General features: G+C 35.1%; 1 protein-coding gene across 2 annotated transcripts in view; it reads right to left on the reverse strand.

The window, feature by feature from the left end:
- Positions 1-24266, reverse strand: part of PCDH9 (protocadherin 9) — a 978600-nt gene that overhangs the window by 338319 nt on the left and 616015 nt on the right. The window contains exon 3 of one of the 2 annotated variants that reach the window (XM_036831568.1): positions 8931-9006. In XM_036831568.1, the coding sequence (XP_036687463.1) occupies positions 8931-9006 (76 nt within the window). Of the gene's footprint in view, positions 1-8930; positions 9133-24266 lie in introns of both variants that reach the window. The other variant, XM_036831567.1, reaches the window with a different exon arrangement.

The following is a 24266-nucleotide window of genomic DNA, read 5'->3' on the forward strand; positions in this document are numbered from 1 at the left end:
TATTAAAATCTGGCCATCCATGTATCTGTCAGTCACACTAATCTGAATAATTCTCAATCCACTGACAGAAACGTGTGTCAAAATAGTGTTAAGGTTAATTTGGGACATTTGAGACAAGTATCTGTGGTTTCTTCAAAAATTTCAAATTATTTTAAAACTCTAGACAATTTATTTCTCTTATTTATTTTTCTATATCAAGATAAAATAAAAGATATTAGTTTGATTTTGAGTATAGATCCTTTATAATTAGTAATTTATTTCCATGTTTTTCTTATGACATGGCTTTAGAATACTTCTAAGGGACTTCCCTGGTGGCACAGTGGTTAAGAATCCACCTACCAATGCAGGGGACATGAGTTGGATCCCTGGTCAAGGAAGATCCCACGTGCCGCAGAGCAACTAAGCCCGTGTGCCACAACTACTGAGCCTGCGCTCTAGAGCCTGCAAGCCACAAGTACTGATCCCGCATGCCACAACTACTGAAGCCCACATGCCTGGAGCCCGTGCTCCACAACAAGAGAAGCCACTGCAATGAGAAGCCTGCGCACCTCCATGAAGAGTAGCCCCCGCTCACTGCAACTAGAGAAAGCCCTCATGCAGCAACGAAGACCCAATGCAGTCAAAAATAGAATAAAATTAAAAAATAATAATAATAAAGAATACTTCTAAGAGTTACTGAAATCAGTAAGCTCCTTATTTTTAGATACAGCTACTGATTTGCTTATCTATTTATCACTTTTAACACTCTCAAATTATTATAAACACTGATATACAAATAATATTTTTTTCCTTTAAGGCAGACCACACATCCAGGGTTAATTAATGCCATTCCTCTTTACCCACTCTTAGCAGAATGGATCACATGGCAGCAGGCAGCTATGGAAATGCAGTTATTTGCAGCACATCAATGAAAGTTGACATTACCCTTCCTTTACACTAGGAGGCATATTGTTCCTACAGATTTTTCTACTATAACACTGAACATACTATTCAGTGACTGCTTCGACAAGCTCAAATGCAACTGAATATTACTAACAACTTTTAGATATTTATGATAAACAAGTACTCAAAGCTAATTCTTTTTGGGATTAAAGTCATACTTGAAATTGATGAGATCTAAAACTTGCCAGCAGAGAAAGCTTGTGTTCCTGCTGGTTTTACAGCCATCTTTTAACCACTTTAAGTAGTAAAAGATAAAATCATCTCATTGCAATCCTCTTAAAAATAAAATAGTAATGAAACAAAAAGTGTATTTTGAATAATTAATATTATAATAAATACTTTAAAATCATAAAGTGAACATAATTTATTTAAAGTGAAATAATGAATATACTGGAGTATAAATATGCTTTATTATATAAGTTTTTATCAGTCTTTAGCAAACTGTGGTGTTTTGGAACTGCCCATCAGATATGATAAGTATGAAAAAAGTCACATGAAAAGAATTTAAAATATAAAGTATTCAGAATTTGAAACACATTTTTAGAATTTTTTTCTTCTAAGGTATAACAATGATTTTGCATTTCAAAATTCTCCGTGGTAATTTTGAACACTTGACTGGAAACTTCTGCTAAATAATTAAGATACATGTTTTGATTTTTCTACATATTTTCACTGTCTATAGATAATAATAACAATACAAAAATAATGATACCTGTAAACCAAGCCTGCAGTATGTGCCAACAGCCCTGTGGACCCAGGGTCAATGAGTTAGATGAAAGGTTATTCTGAATCCACAGTCTGTGTTCTTAATCACAATTCCACAATGCCTCCCAAAAAAGCCAACACTGACTATATATAGGACTCAAACCTCCCCAAAACTTTCAAATATCTTTTTAATTCTACCCTAATTTTTGTTGTCTTTGCTCTCACTCCACTCCACCCTCATCTTTGCCTGCCCTAAATGTTGTTTGTTATGATTTCCTTCTTGGACTATCTTCCAAGAAGATAGTCCCTTGTCTATCTTCATAACTACATTTACTCCTCAAATTTCAGTCACCTTCTATGTTGTCAGTTTCCAGTTTTCCAACTCAGAATCATATTCTTAGTTCCTAGATACATTTATCTAGGAACTTTGTACACCTATCCAAATTTTTAAATTTTTTAAGAATTGTTTCCTAAGCTGAGTTTTTATCTCATATTCTCTAATTTATTTAATTGTGTAATTTTCCGGTAAGTCTAGCAAACTAAAATCATGGAATACCATCAAGTCTTTCTATTCTCTTATCTGCTGTATCCAATTAGAATGTATTCTATCCTCCCCATCATTCAAAATCTGGTCCAACCTATACCTCAATCCAGGTTCATTTCTTGTCACAGACTGGAACAGTTGTATATTAACCATTTGTTGAGCATCTGTGTTTCAGGCACTGTGCTAAGTGATTATTTATATCAAATAACTGTTGTTTTTATAACAATATTCTCAAAGATATTAATAACCCCATTTTGGAGGTTAGTAACCCGGGACCACGTGGTAGAGCTAAGCATAACTGCATGTGCCACAAAAATACTGAACTATTCACTGCTTATCCAACTAGCCATGACATTTCATAGCACCAAGAAACCTGTGCTGCCAGTGGGTGCTCACACACACACACACAGAGGCACACGCACATATTTTATTTACTTAAACAATTTCTGTTTATCCAATGTCACTTGTTTAAAGGATCACTCTATAGAATCTTTATTGATTTCTTATTCAAGACTTATTCTATTTTAAACCACACATTTTTTATGCTTATAATTGGCATTTATTCTAGTTCACTAATGTTATTGGTATCTAGTATCGTCTCTCTTTCAAAAATCAATATCTCCTTTTTTTTTTTTGTCTTGTTTTTATGGTCTATAAAATGCTCATAGCCTGCCCCTCAGAGAAACTATAATTGCAAAACAATTTCAGGAACTTTACAAGTTCCCTCAAGGCCTCTCCGACCAAGGAACTCACATTAGAACTCTTGTTCTCACAGTAACTCAGTTTTTTTTAAGTTTAGTGAACCTTGGTTTTAATGCCTGTCCCCAGAATCTAGCAGAGTACCTGGCACATAGTAGCCTCTGCATGAGTGTTTACAGAATGAATAAACAAATGAACGAATCGTGGAAAAGTCATGTGAATAAAGGTTCTTAAACGACAGACCTTGAATTGTAAGATATTTCAGAATTACTAAGTCATATATAAATTGTGGCAGACATACTCTAGTGTGACCCCTCAGGTTCCCAACCTCCTGGTGTTCATTACCATATGTATCCCCTTCCCTTGAATGTGGGCAGGACCTGAGACTTGCTTATGACCAATAAAATATGGCAACAGTGATGGAATGTCACTCCTGTGAATATGTGAAGTTATGTAAGAATGCATGTTGCTACAAACTCACTCTAGAGACTGTCTCTCTAACTGCCCTTCAAGAAGTAAGCAGTCATGTTGAGAGGCACATGTGGCTAGCAGCTGAGGGTGGCCTCCAAGGGCTGAGAGCAGTCTCCAGCACACAGCCAGTGAGATAGTCTCAGTCCTACAACTGCAAGGAAATAAATTCTTCTAATAATCTGAAAAATCTAGGAAGCAAATTCTTCCACAGTTTAGCCTGCAGATGAAAAAGCAACCTGGTTGACACCTTGATTGCAGACTTTTGAGACCCTGAGCAGAGGACTCAGCCAAGGCACGTTCAGACTCCTGACTTAAAGAAACTGTGAAATTATGAATGTGCGTTGTTCTAAGACACTAAGTTGGTGGTGATTAGCAATAGAACATAGATGGTAGATAGATACATATATACGTATATACATACATAAGAGATGAGTAGATGTATATTTTGTTTGTGATCTACATGGCTTAATCTAGAAAATGTTCTGACCTCTCTGATTTTAAGGGGAAAGTAGTTAGTAATAGATAGTTTTTAACGTTCATTTAGAAAAATATATTTAATAAAGCAAAAAATTAAAGTTTTATAGCACTAAAAAAATCAAATTTTGTTCTTTTATTGCCTTTTTTTCCCCTTAAACTCAAAGTACAGTAGGATTGATTACTTTTTCTCTATACCATTCTATGAGGAACTCTAGATTCATTAACTCAGGGGCCACTATTGTGGGATCACCCTGAATTGATTACAAAAATCCCATGGGGAAGTGAACATAACAAGTGACAATATGAAACCTCTGAACAATTTTCTTTGGGTTAATATAATTAGTTCAACCCAGGATACGTATTAAAAAAATAAACACAGTTCATAAAAATTATTGTATAAAATACTGTGCCCCCAAAATCAAATTCATGTTTAATTCCCAAAGCATATTATGGTTAGTGATTTTTTTTCTTGCAGGTTAGGATTAGTACAATTTCTTAGGACTGAAATTTGATAGGGTAATTATGTTTTTTGTCTGGATTTTGCTGGAGTATTTTAAAATTTTATTAACTTGACTTTTTTTCTCCCCAAAATGACAGCTTCATTTAAAATCTCATGCCCAAATATTTTAAATTCTCGATTTTCTTAGCATGTGTGTCCTATATCTTTAAGACTGACAGGAAAAAATATTTTTAATACAATTTTTCACTTGATGTAAAAAATATATATTCTAAGAATGATTTTTTTCTCAGCTCTGTATCAGGTGCTTTCCATGAAAATTACAAAATAAAAATATAATTTGATTACGTTATTAAAATTGTGGAAAATATAGACAGTTAAAAAGAAATCAATACTCCAAACTGAAGATAACCACAGTTAACATGATATAGGACTTCCTAGGTTTATTATTTGTTTATTTGCTTTACCTTGATAGAACACTTAATTTGTCTGACTGTATATTCATGTGTTTGTGAAATATTATTTTTTTAGTCAACAAATATACATTGCTGTCCTACTATATTCCAGGTACTGTTATGCCTGAAGAATAGAAAGGTGAGCAAATAGTCTTTAGAGGTTAATGGGAGAGACAATTGTGAATCAACTAATCACACAGATTCTCTTTAAGGAAAAGATATAAGTACCATGATAAAGAAGAATTGTTCCAACGAAAACAGGACTAAATAAGACTAAGTAAGACTCCATATATATGAGTTCTATTCTTGACTCACAAACTATGTAATTTAGGCCAAGCACTTCCCTTTTTACTCCTCTGTATAAAATAATTTTATACTGTGTGGGCTACAGGGTCCTATTAAGGTTTAATTTTCATTAGCCCAATGCCAAGTAATCCTTGCAGAATTAGTTCTTTCACAAGTTGTTCGTCTTACAACTCATCTTAGTAATATTCAATGTCTCAAACTTCTTCTTAAAAATGAGATTAGTGCCCCCAAATTTAAAACTCAATGTCAGTGATGACTGTATTGTATTGCACACTGTCTTAAAACCTGCACACATTGCAGGTGGCTTCTCTGAATAGTAAAAGCATAACCTGTGAAGTTAGGCACTCCTGAGTTCATATTATACCTCAGCTACTTGCTAAGTAGTTTTGACAAGTAATTTACTTATAATACTATGTAACTTGCAACATTGGCGTGGAATCATAAACAATATATTAAAACATTTACTAGCATTCCTGACTCATAAGTAGACCTCAGTAAATATTACCCATAAATATACCAGGTATCAAAACTATCCTTAGTGAGAAATTCACCAGCTGAATTCATACACAGTCCAGATAGAGGTAGAAGCATATGACAGTCAAGGCTTTAATAATATAAATACAATCTGAAATTTTGAATGTCATTAAACAGAAGAAAATCCTTAAAATTAACATTTAAAAGAAAAACAGATGAAAAAATAACTCCATTCATGATTCTCAACGGGACAGGATTAGGACCTAATTCTGAATTAGTGGTAATAGGCTGCTCCCGATCTAATTACATAATTGTTTTTGTTTCTTTTTAACTTAGTGAAATTGCTTCATCACTCTAGCTATATGTCTTAAAAATTAAAATCCTCAATTGAAAATCCTCTTACTATTTTCTTAGAATTAATGGTTTTATTGAGTTTTACATGGAGGGCACGATCATATTAATAAGTTAACTTTTTAAGGAAATATGATTAATTCTGTTATTTGGGAAAGGGATAAATCTTTTTATGTAGAAAAACTGACAAAACTCACTGCAAGAAATACTGCATGTGTGTGTGCCATTTGTGGGACAGTTGGCTAAGTATGCACTAGGACTCAGAAATGCCTAGAATATAGAGACACTATCTCTTTGGTTGCCAGAGGGCTACATTAAAACCTAAAGGTATATTAAAGCTTAAGTTTCCAAAAACTCCCCCACATGATACCATTTGTATTAATTTCTTTAAAAAATGCATAATGAAAAAAATTACTATGAAATTAGTACTAAATTCTATTTTTATTGACAATCATTATATTTGAAAAACTAGGAATCCATACAGATATAATTCTTAATAACGCTATAGATAATATGAATTTATATGGATATTGCATGATTGCTATAAAATCATGACTCTTCAAGAGACAGAAAATGCCACTGAAGATAATGGAAATGGTTTAGATCTACATGGCAAGATTATTACTGTTGAAGATTATTGCTTCAATTATCCTGTACCTTACTCTACAAATTCTTCAAAGTTAATTACAAAAATGTGACTGCAGAATTTTAAGATAATATATCATAATATTATACTAATATGAATTACTGTTTAGTTATGGATCTCAATGTTTCTGGGCTAGTCTAATGAATTCTCCTCTAGACGTTTGCAAAAGAGGTTAAAATTAAAGTCTCTTTAAATGTCAAAAGAAGTGTTAGCCTCCAGGGGCTCTCTGGGCTCCACCTTTCCCTATCTGACTCTTATCCTTCCTTCCCAATCATGAATAAGGATGGTTTCTCCAGCAAGGAGCACTGTTCCGGTTTAACACATTTTTATGAACGTGATTCTTCTGGGTGAAGTCACTGTGTTGAGGTTGACTGTTGGAACGCGCAAGGGTGCGTCTTCCCTTGGGTCTTTTTTTCCATGTGACAGGATTGGTAAAAATTCTGGGGAGCTCTTCAAGCAGGCTTGAAAGTTTCCCCCCCACCCCCAGCTTTAGAATCTCTCATGTCTTCTCCTATTTGGCAGTTTGCCCAGTGCTATTTTCCAGGTTTAAGAAATTGTTGGGTGAATAGCGGAACATATTAGATAAAGTCCTGGCCTAGGGTAGCTTAGCTTAACCATATTGCAGCATACATTTTTTTGTTTACTTTTACTTCTGTGAAAATAACTGGTGAACTATTTAGACAAATCCTAAAACCATTTGTGCCAGTGTGTTTAAGATAGAGCTTTTCTGTCTTGGTTTTGGAGGAGGCCCAAAGACCAGAGGAGCCAACCACTGCCATGTGCAGAAGAGGTGGTCAAGAACCAGTTTTGGGACCCTTGCCTTAATGCCAATAAGATATGTTTGAAAACTGGAGAAGGGGAAGTTGCAGACTAGGAAATCTGTTTAGAAAGAGCTGTCCTACACATCCAGCCTCTTTACACAAGTCCAGCAAATGTTGAGACAATGGAACCACAGGTTCAATGGTCCTTAGACTAATCAGAACCAAGAAATCTAAGGAGAATTTTTGACCAGCTCCACCAAATGCTGTGAGATGAGTAGTTGCCTCTTTGGATATGGCCTGACATTCTGGATATGTGCAGTCAAAAGATGCACGTATGTTTTCCTTATGAGACCAAGAAAGAGGACATGAAAGATTAAGAACCAGAGCTGGTATGGAATTTGCTTAGGTTTTCCTAAAAGATTGGCTGAGAAAAACTTCAGCAGAAAGAAGATGCAAATGTAACTCCATATGTCAATGAGAAGAGAACCACCTATCAGAAAAACCTGCAGAGATGGGAGCACAGCTTGAGAGGGGGCATATGTACAAAAGATCCGCCACCACTACCCTGAAATCAAAGAGTCAGTTTAAAATCCTAGAAGGCAGAAAACACCAATGCTGGATTGCCACAACAGAACTAGTTAAGAAAGTCCTTTCATGCTTTTTACCTTTTCTTGGTATTTCTCCTTCAACCATAGAATTGCCAGAGGCACTTTAATATCTAAAGCAGTGAGAGAAAGAGCTAGGACATTACAAAAACATCACCCTAACCCCAATTCACACTATAGACAAGTTTGAAGCAGGTCAAGGTGAGTTAGAAAAAACTTTTAATTCAAATCAAACAGAAATCATGGTCATTACTTTGGACTGGACATAATAATTATTGAATTGGACTTCTAATTTTTAAGTAAAGTGAACTAGTTAGTGATTTAAAAAAATAATGATAATAGAATGACCAAAAAAGATATAGCATTTGCCCAAAATTTTCTTCAAAGGCCGAGGAAGAAGTACCCTCACAGGGCTTACCTGGAATGAACAATGATTTCTGAGGTGAGGTGTGAGTTTGTTGGAAAATAAAGGATTTTGCCAGTCTCATCCCACTCATTCCACTCTTTCAATGTATTGGTTAAAAAAAAATTATCCAATATTGAAATAGACAAAAAATGTAAAACCCCACATCATTATCACTCCTCTTCATACTTGTTTTAATCACCATGTTATATATATATATATATATTTATGTGTGTGTGTATAGTCTTCATTGGAAAAGAGCATTCCACAGGACACTTTTTTCTTTTTCTTCATTGACTATGTTCCACTTAACTATATTTAATCAATTCTAAAATGTAAAAATATCTTCCCATCTTTGACATCTAGATGTCTTTCATAAAACGGCTTCTTGCAATTGTATCTGCAGCATTTTTTCTTTTTTCATGGTTCATAAAATAAAGATGCACCAAACAATTTAACAGCCAATATATCAAGCACATTAAACTTGATATATTTCAAAGAATATTACAACAACAATAAAGGCAGCAAAAAACAACTGAATGTCCATTTACTTGCTCCCCAGAAAGACTGTTAAAACTCAAGGGCACAAGAGAAAACCAGAAGAACTCCAAGCAAAGTTTTTAAGAGGACTCACCAGAGTTGGGATCAGAGTTGCCATCTGCTTCAGTCCTCTTGTCCGGAGAGGCCTGGTCGTAGAATTCGTCCTGTGGCTGAACCAGAGGAAGAGGGTGTGAGATCAGGGTTCCACTACCCACCGGCTCGTGGTCTCCTAGACCACTGTCACTGCAGCTTTCCTGGGAGCCATCAGGGAGATGAAAGGTAACCCGGCGCTGCGACTACAAAGAAGACCACAGGACACAATGTTAACATCCCTCCCAAAGGAAGTGGAGGCGGAACGCAAAGCAAAGCAACTTTAACACACAGTGCAATGTTGAGGCAGAATATAAAATACTTGGAACACAGCTGGAAACAAACATTTATTATTTGTCGTTTCCTATGACATATCCAACTTGCAAAATACAAGAAAGAACTTCAACCTTGTATAATTCAAGAACAAAAAACTTGTGATATACCATTGAAACTTGTAGAAAGAAAGGCAAAAAAGAATATATATATATGCTAATGGTCAAAGCTATAAAAAATTTTTAAATAAGCAGAAATATAAAAATGTTTGCTTCATAGATTTGAATAAATACATAGATAATGCAACACAACATTCCATTTCTTTTGAATCACCTAGTATTGTGTTTACTTGAGGCTTTTAAGGTAGCTTTTGCAATGAAGTCATTATTGTCCACTGGCCCAGATATTGCTACCCGTCATTGGTTTTAGAATATCCCTGTTGAAAGGTGTTTGTAATCCTACTTTGGCATCTATTTACACAATGTCACCATCAGAAGTGACCTAAAATATGTATATGGGTACTTTAATAAATTTTAGTATTTTAGTAAAATAAAATTGTGCATTTCAGCACAGATCACTGCTTAGTTTTCTTGGTAAATATTCTTTTAGCTGATATAATCTATGAGATAAGAGAACATTTACAGGTGTGTAGGGTGGAGATTTATGCCGTACAGAATTATGTGAGAGTAGTAAATTTGTGCTGTATGTCTGACTACACCTAATTTCCATTTTACTTTGATAACCAAAAGACCTTTTAATATCGCATTGCATGAGACTACTTTTACTCAAATTTAATAAAATTATGAATATATAAATAATAAATATATAATATATGGAGATACAATGTATAACAATCATTTTATCTTACCTAAGATTTGTGTTTTCAAGAGACAATTTAAAAATTGTATCCATTTCAAACAAAACAAATGTAGAGACAAAATGTTATAGGTAGATATACTTCTATTCTATAAATGTATTTCTTATAGACTGACAATAGAACATAGCCTATTTTCTGTGAGTCACTCGTTCAAATCTAGCTCAGAGTCATAATGGAGAAGAGCTGATACCACTTTATTGCTGTTCAATGACCTGTGTGAAATGATTTGATAGTTTAGTACATTTTAAATGAAGTAATGTAGACATCATATAAACTATAATCATAAATGGTCCTAATTGAGTCTACTGTAGCACATTGCACCTTCAAGTACAACTATCTCACTACCATTGTTCCCTCCTCAATAGAGTTTGAAACATGCCTAGGTAAGTGCTACATAATATGCAAGCAAACTTGAATATTAATATCTGAAATGCATTTCTACTTTTAAGGGAAGGTCATGCTACTGATTTTATTTATTACAGTGTTTCCTTTCCCAGGTGAATTTAACCCTTGAGGGAATAATAATACAAGTATTCTCTGTTTCTGTTTCAACATGCACTTAATTCATATTAAGTGTTTGCTTTTGTAATAAAGGACAGTGACCAGGCTGCCTACAATACGTAATTGCCAAACATCGCTTTTAAAGTGATTGGCCTACTAAAAAGTCCATAGTCTTAGTGACTAAAGCATCTCTGCTGTTACCTCTGGAGGACTATCTCTTAGTTACAGCTTAAGTGAGTAAAAAGGAAGTCAAAACATAAGAGGGACAATGGAACAATCTGAATGATTCTGCAATCTTCATAAAGCATTTCTGGGAGACGCTTATAAGCCATTATAAAATATTTGTTTCATAGACAGAAGGAAAAAGGAAAATTAACATCTGTGATATTCTTCTAAACTGTTTTAATTACAATAATTTTTTTTCCTAGGAAATGTCCAAATCTGCAACATCATTTATACCTAAATCAGTAGTTCTCATAGTATGGTCATTAGAAATAGTATTCATAGGGCACCTACTGGTACATAGCCTGGTGTTATAATTACTCTGAGAATAATAAGGAAAATATTTTTTAAATTATTTCAAATACAACTTATTAGATTCCATCTCACATATACTATACTATGATATTTCTTTACCACTTTATAATTGAGAATAACAGATGTAAATCTAGTGTAATTTATTTGCTGTAAGACCCTGTAAATTAGTGTAATACAATGTTTAAACTACTGTGGCTTACGGAAATATTTCCTAATTAATTTGACTCAGAGACATTTAAGTCTTAATTGGCAAAATTGTGCACAATTTATCAGTCTAATGGGAGGTAGGGGTGGTGATGCATATGGACTAAGAATGGCAACATAGATATTATAGTGTGAAGCAAATTGATCAAGCAAATCAATCTTTAACTTATCATCATAATGACTGATGCAAGTGGAATAATGTTTGGAATAGCAAGATAGAAGGAGAATATTTGAATAAATTAAAATGAAGGAAAATGAGAATCCATGGTACATTACGAAACAGGAGTTGTGGGTGTCATCAAGGAATGCAGTACTTATTCAGGTTTTACCCAAGAGCACCAGATGAAGAGCCAGAACCAGATCTCCTGCCTGGGGGTGCTTGCTCGGTAGGGCCTGGCCCTGGACAAGGACATTATGTCTTTGAAGGAGTTCTTGGCCTTGTAAAATGGAGAGAGCAGTGCCTTAAGCAGAGGAGTGTTGTAAGGCTCAAACAGATAAAATAAGAAGTGTTCTTGTTATATAATACATGACACAGAGTAGGTACTCAATAAAAGGTAGCTATAATTCTCAAAATTAATAGCTTTTAACCTCTGGGGTTATCAGTGTTTAGCAGTTATAAAGATGCAATTCCTTCACCTCAGAAAAAAGTATTGTTCTTTGGGAAAAGACCTGAAGAATCTTGGCATGCCTCACAATGTGCCTGTAGGGGTGTCAGCCCAGAGCCTCTCTGAGGGGAAGCTGCTCTTGGGTGGAAGTGAGGTATGAAGACCAAGAGTTTAGAACATATGGTTTCTCCTCAGAGAAAGTGAAGGTTTCCCCACTATTCTTTCAAGAAACCTATGATTGTTTGTATATTCAAAGCGAGACAGAACTTTTTACTTATAGTCTTTGGGAATTTTGCTTTTGGGTTATCCCCATGGAAAGGAGCCCAGTTTGGGTTATAAATATAGTGAAACCCTGCCTGACTGAATTGGGACAACACATGTTATCAAGAGCCTACTTCAGACTTTCCAAAGCCTGGGCACTTACATTTTGTTTTCCTGTATCTATTTCTTACCCATTCCATTTTCTCCCACGGGAAACATTATTATTATTTTTGGCTAATTCTGGTTGAGGGTTTGAATGTCACATTTGTTTATCTGATTTATCACTGACAGGTTAGCTCCAGGTCCCAGGCTGCCCCGAGGAAGAATAATATGGGAACAAGAACTACTAAGGCTGTTCCATGTTATTTTACTTTGGGACTGCTGATATGGATTCTGACCAAGCGAAGCTTCCATCAGAGACCCTGTACTCTATGCCAGCATAAAGGGCCATGCATGCAAATACAGGTATGTCCAGGATACTGTAAGTTGGAAGATGTCACACTGGTTAGGTCTGAGAAACAACACCAAGCACTTTTACAATATTTTTTCTTGTAGGTTAGTATGAAAGAGAGGGAAAATTCAAGATGCACTGAGAAGATACACATGTTCCTATGTTGGACACTGGTTTTCAAGAGTCACTGAATGAGTCAGCTAAGAAATCTTAATCATTGCTTTCATGCTTCTCTTGTGTGTGTCTTAACTGGTACAGGATATTATTCACCAATGAGTGATTCACATTCAAGCCTACAATCCCAGTCCCATTAATCTAGATAGATTCCCATGTGCAAAGACTTCGTAGTAAGGTACATTGTGTCTTTGCATAAAACAGCAAAAATGTAGAAAAGAGTGAAATGTCTAATAGGTAACTAATAAATTATGTAATAGCATAAAATTGAATCATTCACAATACTTAAAATAATGTTAATGTTTGTTGATGTGGAAAATATTTATAATCTATTGTTAAGTGTAAAAATGAGGTTTGTAAAGATTTTACTGTGTTGAATTGCATTCCTGTTAATGTGCTTTAGGGTGTGAATATGTGTAAGCTAAGATTTGACTATGCATACACTAAGGGTTTAAAGCGGTGTTGTTTGGTCATGGAATTATGATATTTAAAATTTTTATTATTTTGACTACACTAAAATTTCCATACATTGTCTTTGTAATATCAGAACATATGCTAAGTTTTAATACTTAAAATTGTATTCCTCTTCATCACTTATAGCAAAATAGAACTTAGTCCAAGAGAAAGGAAAAACCTGAGAGACAGTAGTTGGGCTTGCTCTTGAGCTAAGGAATGTCAGACAATCTTCTATCAATCACTGTGTTGCTACCCTAACTTTCATTTTTTACTTTCTTTACCTAGCTTTTTAATCATTGCAATTAAAGATCCTTGCCTTTTCCTTAAATCACAAGATAACATGAATATAGGACTAGGCCAATTATTATAAGTCAAATAAACAAATTTACCAGTTAATGACTGACATTTAAATAATTATTTTTTGGAAAATTATAAATTGATATTATGGAAGTAGAAACAAAGTGCTACAGAATTGTTTAAATATGGTTTAATTTGTAGAAAATTCTTTAAATACCTTTTTAAGGAAATATTTTGATTTAGTTCCTTTAATCACATTTAAAAAATAATATATCATCTATATGTCTATCTAATCTCTAAATATTAAACACACACACACATAAACACATCAGCCAGCAGTTACTTATGATGAAGTAAAAGACAAAGAGTGTTAAAGTTCCATATATGAACTTTTTTGCTTTATCTCAGCATTAAATCTGATGAAGATATACTTTTTCTTTATTTGAAATAATATTTTCATATGTAGTTCTTCTCAAAGTAGCAAAGAAAATCATACCAAAAAGGGTTAAAAAATTTTTGGAAACTGGAAACTGCATTTTAATTCAAATATTTCTTATAACATTAGTTAGAAACATTTTGTTCTTTCTTATTTTTAAAAGAAGATATTTCAATTGAAAATTTAAGAGTAATAGTTAAGAGTATAGTCTTAGGTTGGAAGCTATGGAAAGAGGAATTTTTAAATGACAAAAGAACACATTTTCAGCTAAAACCACTGATTCAATTCAATAGCAAGTTCCTCAATAGCTTCTTGCCATCTAAAATCAATGTGTACTCTACCTCTTAATAAAATCCAGAATCAAGTAAAACTCATAGAGGTTTAGAAGGTAAATTAAATGCATCCCAAAAAGCAATCTATGGTTACAGTTTAATTTGCTGTTACTTAATACTCACAGGCGTGACTGAAGGGAAACATATTAATACACACATGTTCTTCCTTATTCATGTTTGAGTGCTCTCATCAAGAAACTAAGAAAGAAACTAAGAAAGAAACTAAGAACTTATAATTTTATAAGGGACTTTTTAACTGGTGATAAATGAAACATTTTGAGTGCAGAATTATTTTTAATGAGTCATTTTAGTATTTGTTACTGGTAAATTGAGTTACTCTCCTATCCTGTTGATTGGAAATGATTGGGTTGGCCAAAAAGTTCGTTCAGGTTTCCGTACCATCTTACGGAAAAAACCCAAGCGAACTTTTTGGCCAACCCAATACTTATGCTAAATGGTTCTGCTAATGAAGAATTTGTGTATTTTTTTTAAGCTGGAAATTATTTAGGGATTTTTCTAGTCTATTTTAACCTGTTACATTTATTTCAAATGAGGAAATGAGGTAAAGTCATTTGTCTATATAGGTTTCACTGGGAACAAAACCCACATTTTCTGATATTCAACATAAAGGGCTATTCATTCATTCATTCATTTAATAAGTAATTTTTGAGAACCTATTTGTGTAGTTCATTAAATAAACCTCAACTAAAACTGGAAGCAGGACAGGTCTGTAAGGAGAGCTCTCACATGCCACAATTCATAGTCAATTACTCCAAACAGGAAGAGACCCATGCTTACATCTCCCACAGTAAGTTGTCTCCTACTTTACTATTCTGGGGAAAGATGAAAACTTCTCTGGCCCCTGGATAGCCCAGCCAGTCAGAGACTGTAGCAGTCCAACCAATGAGAAGCCTTCATACTTTGGACCCCCGGCTTCTTTGAATGGACTCTGGTTATTAGAGTTCTTCCCAACTCTTCCTTTTTCCTGTGAAGCCAAGCTCCCCTTCCTTGTTCTCTGGATTTGCCTATGATCCACCATAGTTTGCATAACTTGAATTGTAATTCTTAGGCCTATTTCTGTATAAACTCACCTAAGCTGGTAGAATAACTGGTTGTTACATTATTAAAGCTAACATACTATGTGCTAGAGACCATCCTACCTGCTAAGAACACAATGGTGAACAAGACAAAAACTGTATCACACAACTTCCTAGAAAGTAGAATTTTCTCTAGCTATTCCCTAACAGTTCTGAGCATGCTTTTGATCAGCACCTGTGTCACCTTCTTTATATTTTGATTCCCTTCTAATTCTTGTAAACTATGCAGACTTAAGCAAGGTCAGTGCATGAATAGACCTTCACTGTATTAATCAGCAATAACCTAGGGAGAAAAAAAGAGGGAAGGGGAGAGTATTCTGAATTTATGCCAAACAATCCCCAGGTCTGTTACCATCCTAAGATTGGAATCCATTGCCAATTTGTGAAAATAAAAAATAAAAAGGATAAAAGAGTAACTGAGACTGTTAGAGTAGGCTATTCTTGACTCAAATACAGAATCATTCACTTTGCATATCCTTGAACAATTTTTTCCTCTAGGTAGTTGGAGGAATGTTAACAACCTCAAATAAGAGTTGATGAAATCAAAACCAGCAAGTTTTTCTGAAGAACATATATGCTTGACATTTTATGAGTTTATGATGAATATTTTCTAAATGAAGGTGATTTACTCAGAACAGAACTAGGAAACCTAAAGGGGATGCAGCAGAAATTAAGTATCTTTGTCCATCCTCCAAAGATGCTTTCCTGTGGGAAAAATTCTCTGTCTCCCCAGAAAGCAATTTGCAGGGAGTGTTGCCCCGTTTTAAAAGTAGCAAAATGAAACATGATAACAATCCACTAGCAGTCAGCATTTCCTTCTTTCCTCTTTAACGTTTACATTTCAGAATATTTGGAAGACAAATAGGAAGGTTCAGTTTTTGTTGGAGAAAGATGTATAACAACTTCACTGACCTAGGTGATGGATGTAAAGGTGTCAGCATCTTTAAAACGAATTTTTTGATTCCTAGCATTATCTATGCTACATAAACTAGGACTAGGGTGCAGATGATAACTGGCCATAAAAAGTTGAATAGCATTTTCAGGGGAAATGGGGAATGCTTGTCTATACCATACTTACTGCTCTGTTAACCAGTTTGCTATCTGCTGCTAAGCAACTGCTTCATTTCAGGATAGAGTTTTTGTCTTTTGTTCTAACTTCAGTACTCAACTGCATGTTTAGTGTAGGAAGCTTGTTTCAGTGTGTGTGGGAAACTCACAGTAACTTAAACTTAGCCTGTTTCCTTTGCTTTGTAAATGTCTTATTGTGAAATGACTTCCTTAAATTTAAGACATACTTTTTGTGCTTTGTAAGTAAAGTGCATTGAATACTTCATAGGACTTCATATGGCTGGGAGACTTGTGTTAATGATATATGATGAAATTTTTAGTATAATTTTATTTTTATTTCCTTTGGATCTCAGTATGATCTGTGAGAAAGTCAGGTAGTATTTCTCTCCACATGCAAAAACAATTGATAGCTTTAAGGAACTTGAGAGAAAATTAAATTCTTTGTACTGTTTTTGGGTGTAACCTTGGCGCTTGAATTTAAATATATGAAACTAACATAAAACAGGAATCTCCTCCCTACATCATTTTCCCCTGTGGGACACCAGAGAAAGGGAAAAGGGTTAGGATCAACTTTCCTCCTTGGTTTGATGGCATCACCCCACTCTTAAGTTTCTTCTAGGGTCCAAAGCAAGTAGAGAGGATTAAGAATTGTCAGCATTGTTGGTTATTTTGCTCCTTATAATTCTTATTTGGTTCCTGCTATCAGAAACACCCTCAATCTATTTCTTACAGTTAAATGTTGCCCAGTAGGAATGCAGCACGTTATCTGAGCATACAAAATATAAAATGACTATATTAAACAGAAGCAGCTGCTCCTGAAACTACAAGCAGAATTCTTGCATCTATAAATTATATGTACAGAAATAGGCAAGAAACAACTCAGCAAGAGTCCTTTCCAATTTAGTTTTCTAGTATAAACAAATCCATGTGATGCAGGAAGTTACCCTTATCATATTTACAAAATCTGCATACTTAATAGTTATAGCAATTTAATTAGAAATTCCACTAAGTTATCACTGTTGTTAGATAAAAATACAGAACCCACTGATATAACATGTGGTCTTTTGCCAAAAGTGAGCCTTCTTTGGATAATAAAAAATCACTAAAAATATGCATCAGATCTGTCAGTATTGTTAACAGAAATAGCGTCTGATTTGGTGTTTAGGATTCAAGAATTCTTCTCAGGCAATTTTAGCACAAGTAACAAAAGAGGTAACGGGCATCTCCCTAGCATTCCCCTCTGTTAATAATTCTCAATACAAAATAAGACTTGTAAAACAAAAATAGACCATATTTTCTTTAAGTAAGTTGTAGTTTTCAAAAGGTAGTCCTTAGATTATACTTATATATTATATTATATTATATTATATTATACTATATTATATTATAATTATCTTCAGACAATGGGTACTTGACTCAAAAGAGTTTGAACATGCATGCGCACACACTTTAAACCTCCCTTGTGTATTCAAGCACAAGATCATAATTGCCTAGTAAGAGTGAAAACTAGTAATCCAAGGCTCTAGAGGATAAATCATGTTATTTCAAATTAAAGAATGAAACACAAATGGAGAAGTAGAAGAAGCAAGAAGAAATCTGTATAAATTCTCCAGGAAATACTATTATTGTACATTGATAGGTTGTTTAAAAGTCCTCATGAAAGTTTGTTAGTTTGCACCTAAAAAGTGGTATGATCTGTCTCAATAGACCTTGTGTCAAACACTGCAGTTTCATTTTATTTATTTAGCTTTTTGTGTTATTTTTTGTAGTATAAAGAAGAATGTTAAAACTTTTTAGAAGCAGTGAAGGAATAAGAAGTTATTTGAACTAGTCCTCACACACGTAAAGCATATCTGTCCCTGACAGTCTATTGATTACAAATAATTCTGAGCCATCAATCATATCTTCTTCAACAAAAAAGAAAAATGGTGATGGGAATGATATTGCTGGAGGAGGAGCCTCTTTCTAGTCTATGATTCATATGATTCATATATGGAGAGTGTTCTATAACTATTAATTACTACAGGAGCCATCAAAAGAGTCAGCCATGATAAAGAACTCAGTCCTCACAGGCAGGTTAATGGGGGAACTGATTTGCACGGGGAAGGTGGATAGTGGGACATAGTCTACAGAACATAAGTATAGGTCCAGGTTACACTTAGAGGATATGGAAATGTGTGTGCACAGGCACAGAACATGACCCTGATATTATTGACCAACTATTAAATTGTCTTTTCTATGTTGTCTTATAAACATGACCCATACTTGTGAAATGGGGAAGGGTGAAGCAGAGCAGATAGGGAAGAAGTTGTCTTTGTCCATAAAAAGCACACAAAAAAGAAACAGGTGTCCCTGGAATTTCGTCTGAAATCTTGGACTCATTGGTAAATCATCTCACAGGCGATAGATTGATAGATAGATTGATTTTGGATGGCTAGCTATCCTCTAAAAATCGGTGTCTGTATTAACTATCAAATTTTAAATAATTATTAAATTAACTTAATTTATCCTTTGTAATTATATGGTGAAAAACACTTGTATTGTGAAAGACAAGCATTTTCTAATTTTGTCATCTTTTAGTTCTCTCAAAGGACATCAATGAAAATATTGTTTGCAGTTGAAAATTTTTGATTAGGAATATGTGATACTCAAGTCATATTTCTTTTTCTCATAGTAAGTTAGGAAGAAAATAGGAGACTTTAAAAATATATCTACAGCATATACATAAACTCGTGTATGTGTATTTATATATAGATGATGCAAAACTTATGCACAAACTCCAACACAGACTGACATGCTGCACGTGTCTTAGCATGTGAAATTTTCCTATTCTTAGACATGGAAATTGTCAAATATATCCAAGATCTTTGCTATATTTATCAATGTTGAAAATGAAATCCAAATTTTATTAACTGAATCTGAGAAAACCTGAATTAATCTAGACAAATCTGATACCATTGAATTCCAGAAAGAGTCTCTTCCTGGTTATATTTAGTGCCACATAATATATAGCTTCACCCGGTGACAAAAATTAACTTGTTTAGCAATGATATTTCATTGAGTGTAGAATTCACTTTATCAAATTGTGATTATAAGATGAGGAAAAACAGTTTTTAAATAAATGGAAATTATATAAAATATATAATTTGTTAAGGAGGAATTACTTAATAATTAAAATAGTGATGTCACTATGCTTTTAGAGATTTAGAGTTTGTGCTCTTGAACTGTTTTGTGAACCTGCATGGCATTATATTGCAGAGTCTCAAGATACCAACCGTTGGCCCTTTTATGATCTGACTTTACTTTTTGAAACAACTAAAAGCTGTCTGTAATGATGAACAATAGCATTTTACAAAGAAGGCAAGATTACAAAATAATATGGAACATTTTCTTCTGTGGCTTAAAAACTAACTTTGAGAACAATTACAAAAGAGGATTTCCAAAATATTTTGAGAAATGATGATACTCAGTGTAGGAATGGACGAGGGCCAATTTGAAGGACAGCATTCCTCTAAGTACATGATTTCTGTTTCTTAGCTAAAAATCAGTCTCAGCTTTATTCTCAGCTTATATGCAGGAATGTTCTTTTTGGATCTAAATTTAGAAAGAATAATGCAGGCGGTCTGGTATGAGAGAATGAAATGAATGGGTATGGTCTTCATAAGGGGTTTTGAATTACAGAAATCTGAGAAAAACCTTATGAAACAATCTTGCTACATATGTATTGAGCAGTAACATTTGGATATGGAAATCATATCAAAATATTTTTGAAAGTATTAATAAGCATTATTCAATAGAGTGTAAAACACTGATGTCCTGATAAACTGGAGGAAAATGTTTTAAGTTTCTTTTACTTTGAGAAAATGTAATATGTAACTACCTACAGTACTCTGCTAGAATCAGAGCCCTTATAATGATCTTAAGAAAACAGAGATACTAACCCAGTTGGAATAAACATGACTAAGACTTTATATCTCTTTTCTCCTGGGTAAAGTGACCTTTGTTCTTAACATTCAAAGTAGCTGGACTTTATTTCAAAAAAAAAAAAAATCCACCTATTATTGCAGACAGTCACTGTGACTTTGAGCCTGATATTTGAAACAAAAATCACTCTCACATCTCACTGATAATCACTACTTGCCCTGTGGCTCTTAGTCTTTCCTTTGAAAACATTACTGAGTCACCAATCTCTGCTATATGTGCACTGAGGATAATTTGCTTCCCTGAATACAAACATAAAATTCAAACATCTGTCAAAAACTTCTGTATGTCAAAAGCTTCTGTAGATTTAGGTAGCATCTATATAATAATGAGCTGTATTCAGAAAAAATGTAGTTACTTTCAAAGAGCAAAACTCTCCAATATTATATTACAAATGTGGACACAGCCATCCAGAAGGTAAAGGTTCAAAAATCTTAGCAATATTTTTGGAAGATAAGAAAGTAAACACTGTTAAGTCCCCTTGACTCTAAGATCCAACATGTGTGCCCAGAAATTCCTTCTGTTTTTGTCTGGGACAGAGATGGAAAGACGGTCTCAGAATGAAACATTTACAACATTTTCCACACCAGAGGTAACTTATTAAATGGTACAATTTGGCCAGTGCATTAAAATTTAAGAACAGTAAGAACAGTAAGGTAGCCTACAGTTTGAAAAAAATATTAAATTTCCTAAAGTTTTTATTTAGGATATTGATAGTCAGAAATATAGTATCTTATGTATATAATGTTAAAAATGATGGACATATTGCTAGTCTGGAATAAATTATCTTTGATGAAATTGTTGTGAGCAATTGTTTAAACAAGTGTACTTAAATAAAATGGGAGAAGAATACAATTAAATATTTGAAAGAAAACTTGCCCTATCTAGGAGATATAAAAAATATTAGAACATTAAGAGCTGACACTAAGGTAAACTACAGGCTTCAGTTAATAATAATACATCAATATTATTCCTTGTAACAGATGGACCAAACTAATAAAAGGTGTTAATAGGAGAAACTGTTCAGGAGAGTATATATGGGAAGTAATAGTTTGTGCACAATTTTTGTGTAAATCTAAAACTGCTTTAAAAATAAAGTCTATTTTTAAAAAATCCAAGGGTTAAACAAAAAAAGAAGGTAGACAAAGACTTTAGCAGTGAAAGTGAAGGGGATTTCAGGCTATGTTCATGGAATATAAAAGATGATAGCGCTGTTTTGCATTATATTGAATTTTACTTCTATGAATTTGTGTGTGCGTGTGCGTGTGCATTGATATAAATACTCATGTATTACCATTATTATATTTAGCCCTGATTGATTCTTTCTAAGTCATAAATAAAGGTTCTATACTTAGATAATTATATGCATTTCAAAAAAGAGTATTTCTGTATGTGCAACTTTGTGATTGTTGTCTACAATTGTCCTTGGTTCCTTTTTAAAATTTTTGAAACAGTATAAACTTTAAAACATTCTCCATTAAATAGACATTTTAATTTATATTTTACAATGATATAAGCCAGTTTTGACACTTTTAGGGGCATATGTCAGATAGTTAACTTCATGAAGATGAAATGAAATGTTCCTCATATCAGAAAATAATTCTGATCTAGTCCATGTCCTAGCCTGACAGATGGAAGAAGATAGATGATGGTACTTTGGGAATTAAGGAATTACTTTCCTGGAATAGATCATAGAGCTTAATGTCTATAGAGGGCATCTTATCTTAGGTTTCACAGGCTGGCAAAGCACATAGAGAATGTGGCTCAGATATCTTGTTTGATCACTAACTTTTCATAGATATGAAAATCTAGGAGATTTTCATTGGAAACGCAGTGTGGATGATAACTGATCAAATATGGCAGCTAACCAATTTTAGCTCCTGGGAAACTCTGACAGAAAAAAGCTCTTTTTGTGCAAGGGCACCATCATTTGACTCTCACACAAATATAATCTCTCCTTATGTCTGCAGAGCAATACTGTTAGAACAAACAGTGCTATCAGTGTTTCTAGTGAAAGAACAAATTAAAAATTAACAGCTTGAGATTTAAATCTATACTAGTAATACATGTCAATAATCTTACAAAATATTCTATTCACTAAATTCATTACTAAGCTTCAAACTGTATGCAAAAGATGTTCATTTTAACAAAAGAGAGTAAAAGGAAAACTATAATAAATTTTGAGCACCCATAACTTGGACCCATCTGAAACTACATCATTAAAAGAATTGTAAGTGTGGAGAATACATGCTATGATAGACTAGTTTAAGTTTTAAGAAATTTCCTAGAGCTCTTTACTCAGCCATTCAACAAGAACTATTAATCACCTACTATCTATCAGGTACTCTTAGATACTGAGGGAAATTTTTCAATCAAGAATGACACAATCAGGGCTTCCCTGGTGGCGCAGTGTTTGAGAATCTGCCTGCCAATGCAGGGGACACGGGTTCGAGCCCTGGTCTGGGAAGATCCCACATGCCACGGAGCAAATGGGCCCGTGAGCCATAACTACTGAGCCTGAGCGTCTGGAGCCTGTGCTCCACAACAAGAGGCCGCGACAGTGAGAGGCCCGCACATCGCGATGAAGAGTGGCCCCCACTTGCTGCAACTAGAGAAACCCTTGCACAGAAACGAAGACCCAACACACCCAAAAATAAATAAATTAATTAATTAATTAAAAAAAAAAAAAAAGAATGACACAATCAGAGGAGCTTCAAGATGGCGGAAGAGTAAGACGCAGAGATCACCTTCCTCTCCACAAATACATCAGAAATACATCTACATGTGTAACAGTTCCTACAGAACACCTACTGAACGCTGGAAGAAGACCTCAGACCTCCCAAAAGGCAAGAAACTCCCTACGTACCTGGATACGGCAAAAGAAAAAAGAAAAAACAGAGACAAAAGAATAGGGACAGGACCTGCACCAGTGGGAGGGAGCTGTGAAGGAGGAAAGGTTTCCACACGGTAGGAAGGCCCTTCATGGGTGGAGACAGGGGATAGCGGAGGGGGAAGCTTCGGAGCCACAGAGGAGAGCACAGCAATAGGTGTGCAGAGGGCAAAGTGGAGAGATTCCCGCATAGAGGATCGGTGCCGACCAGCACTCACCAGCCCGAGAGGCTTGTCTGCTCACCCGCCAGGGCAGGCGAGGGCTGGGAGCTGAGGCTCGGGCTTCGGTCGGATCCCAGGGAGAGGACTGGGGTTGGCGGCATCAAGACAGCCTGAAGGGACTAGTGCACCACAGCTAGCCGGGAGGGAGTTGAGAAAAAAGCTGGAGCTGCCAAAGAGGCAAGAGACTTTTTCTTGCCTCTTTGTTTCCTGGTGCGCGAGGAGAGGAGATTAACAGTGCCACTTAAAGGAGCTCCAGAGATGGGTGCGAGCCGCGGCTATCAGCGTGGACCCCAGAGATGGGCATGGGACGCTAAGCCTGCTGCTGCAGCCACCAAGAAGCCTGTGTGCAAGCACAGGTCACTATACACACCTCCCCTCCCAGAAGCCTGTGCAGCTCACCACTGCCAGGGCCCCATGATCCAGGGACAACTTCCCAGGGAGAACACACGGCACGCCTCAGGCTGTTGCAATGCCATGCTGGCCTCTGCCACCGCAGGCTCGCCCCGCATCCATAGCCCTCCCTCTCCCGGGCCTGAGTGAGCCAGAGCCCCCGAATCAGCTGCTCCTTTAACCCCGTCCTGTCTGAGTGAAGAACAGACTCCCTCAGGCGACCTACATGCAGAGGTGGGCCCAAATCCAAAGCTGAACCCCAGGAGCTGTGCGAACAAAGAAGAGAAAG

The sequence above is a fragment of the Balaenoptera musculus genome, chromosome 18 (assembly GCF_009873245.2).
Source record: "Balaenoptera musculus isolate JJ_BM4_2016_0621 chromosome 18, mBalMus1.pri.v3, whole genome shotgun sequence".
Classification (NCBI taxonomy): Eukaryota; Metazoa; Chordata; class Mammalia; order Artiodactyla; family Balaenopteridae; genus Balaenoptera; species Balaenoptera musculus.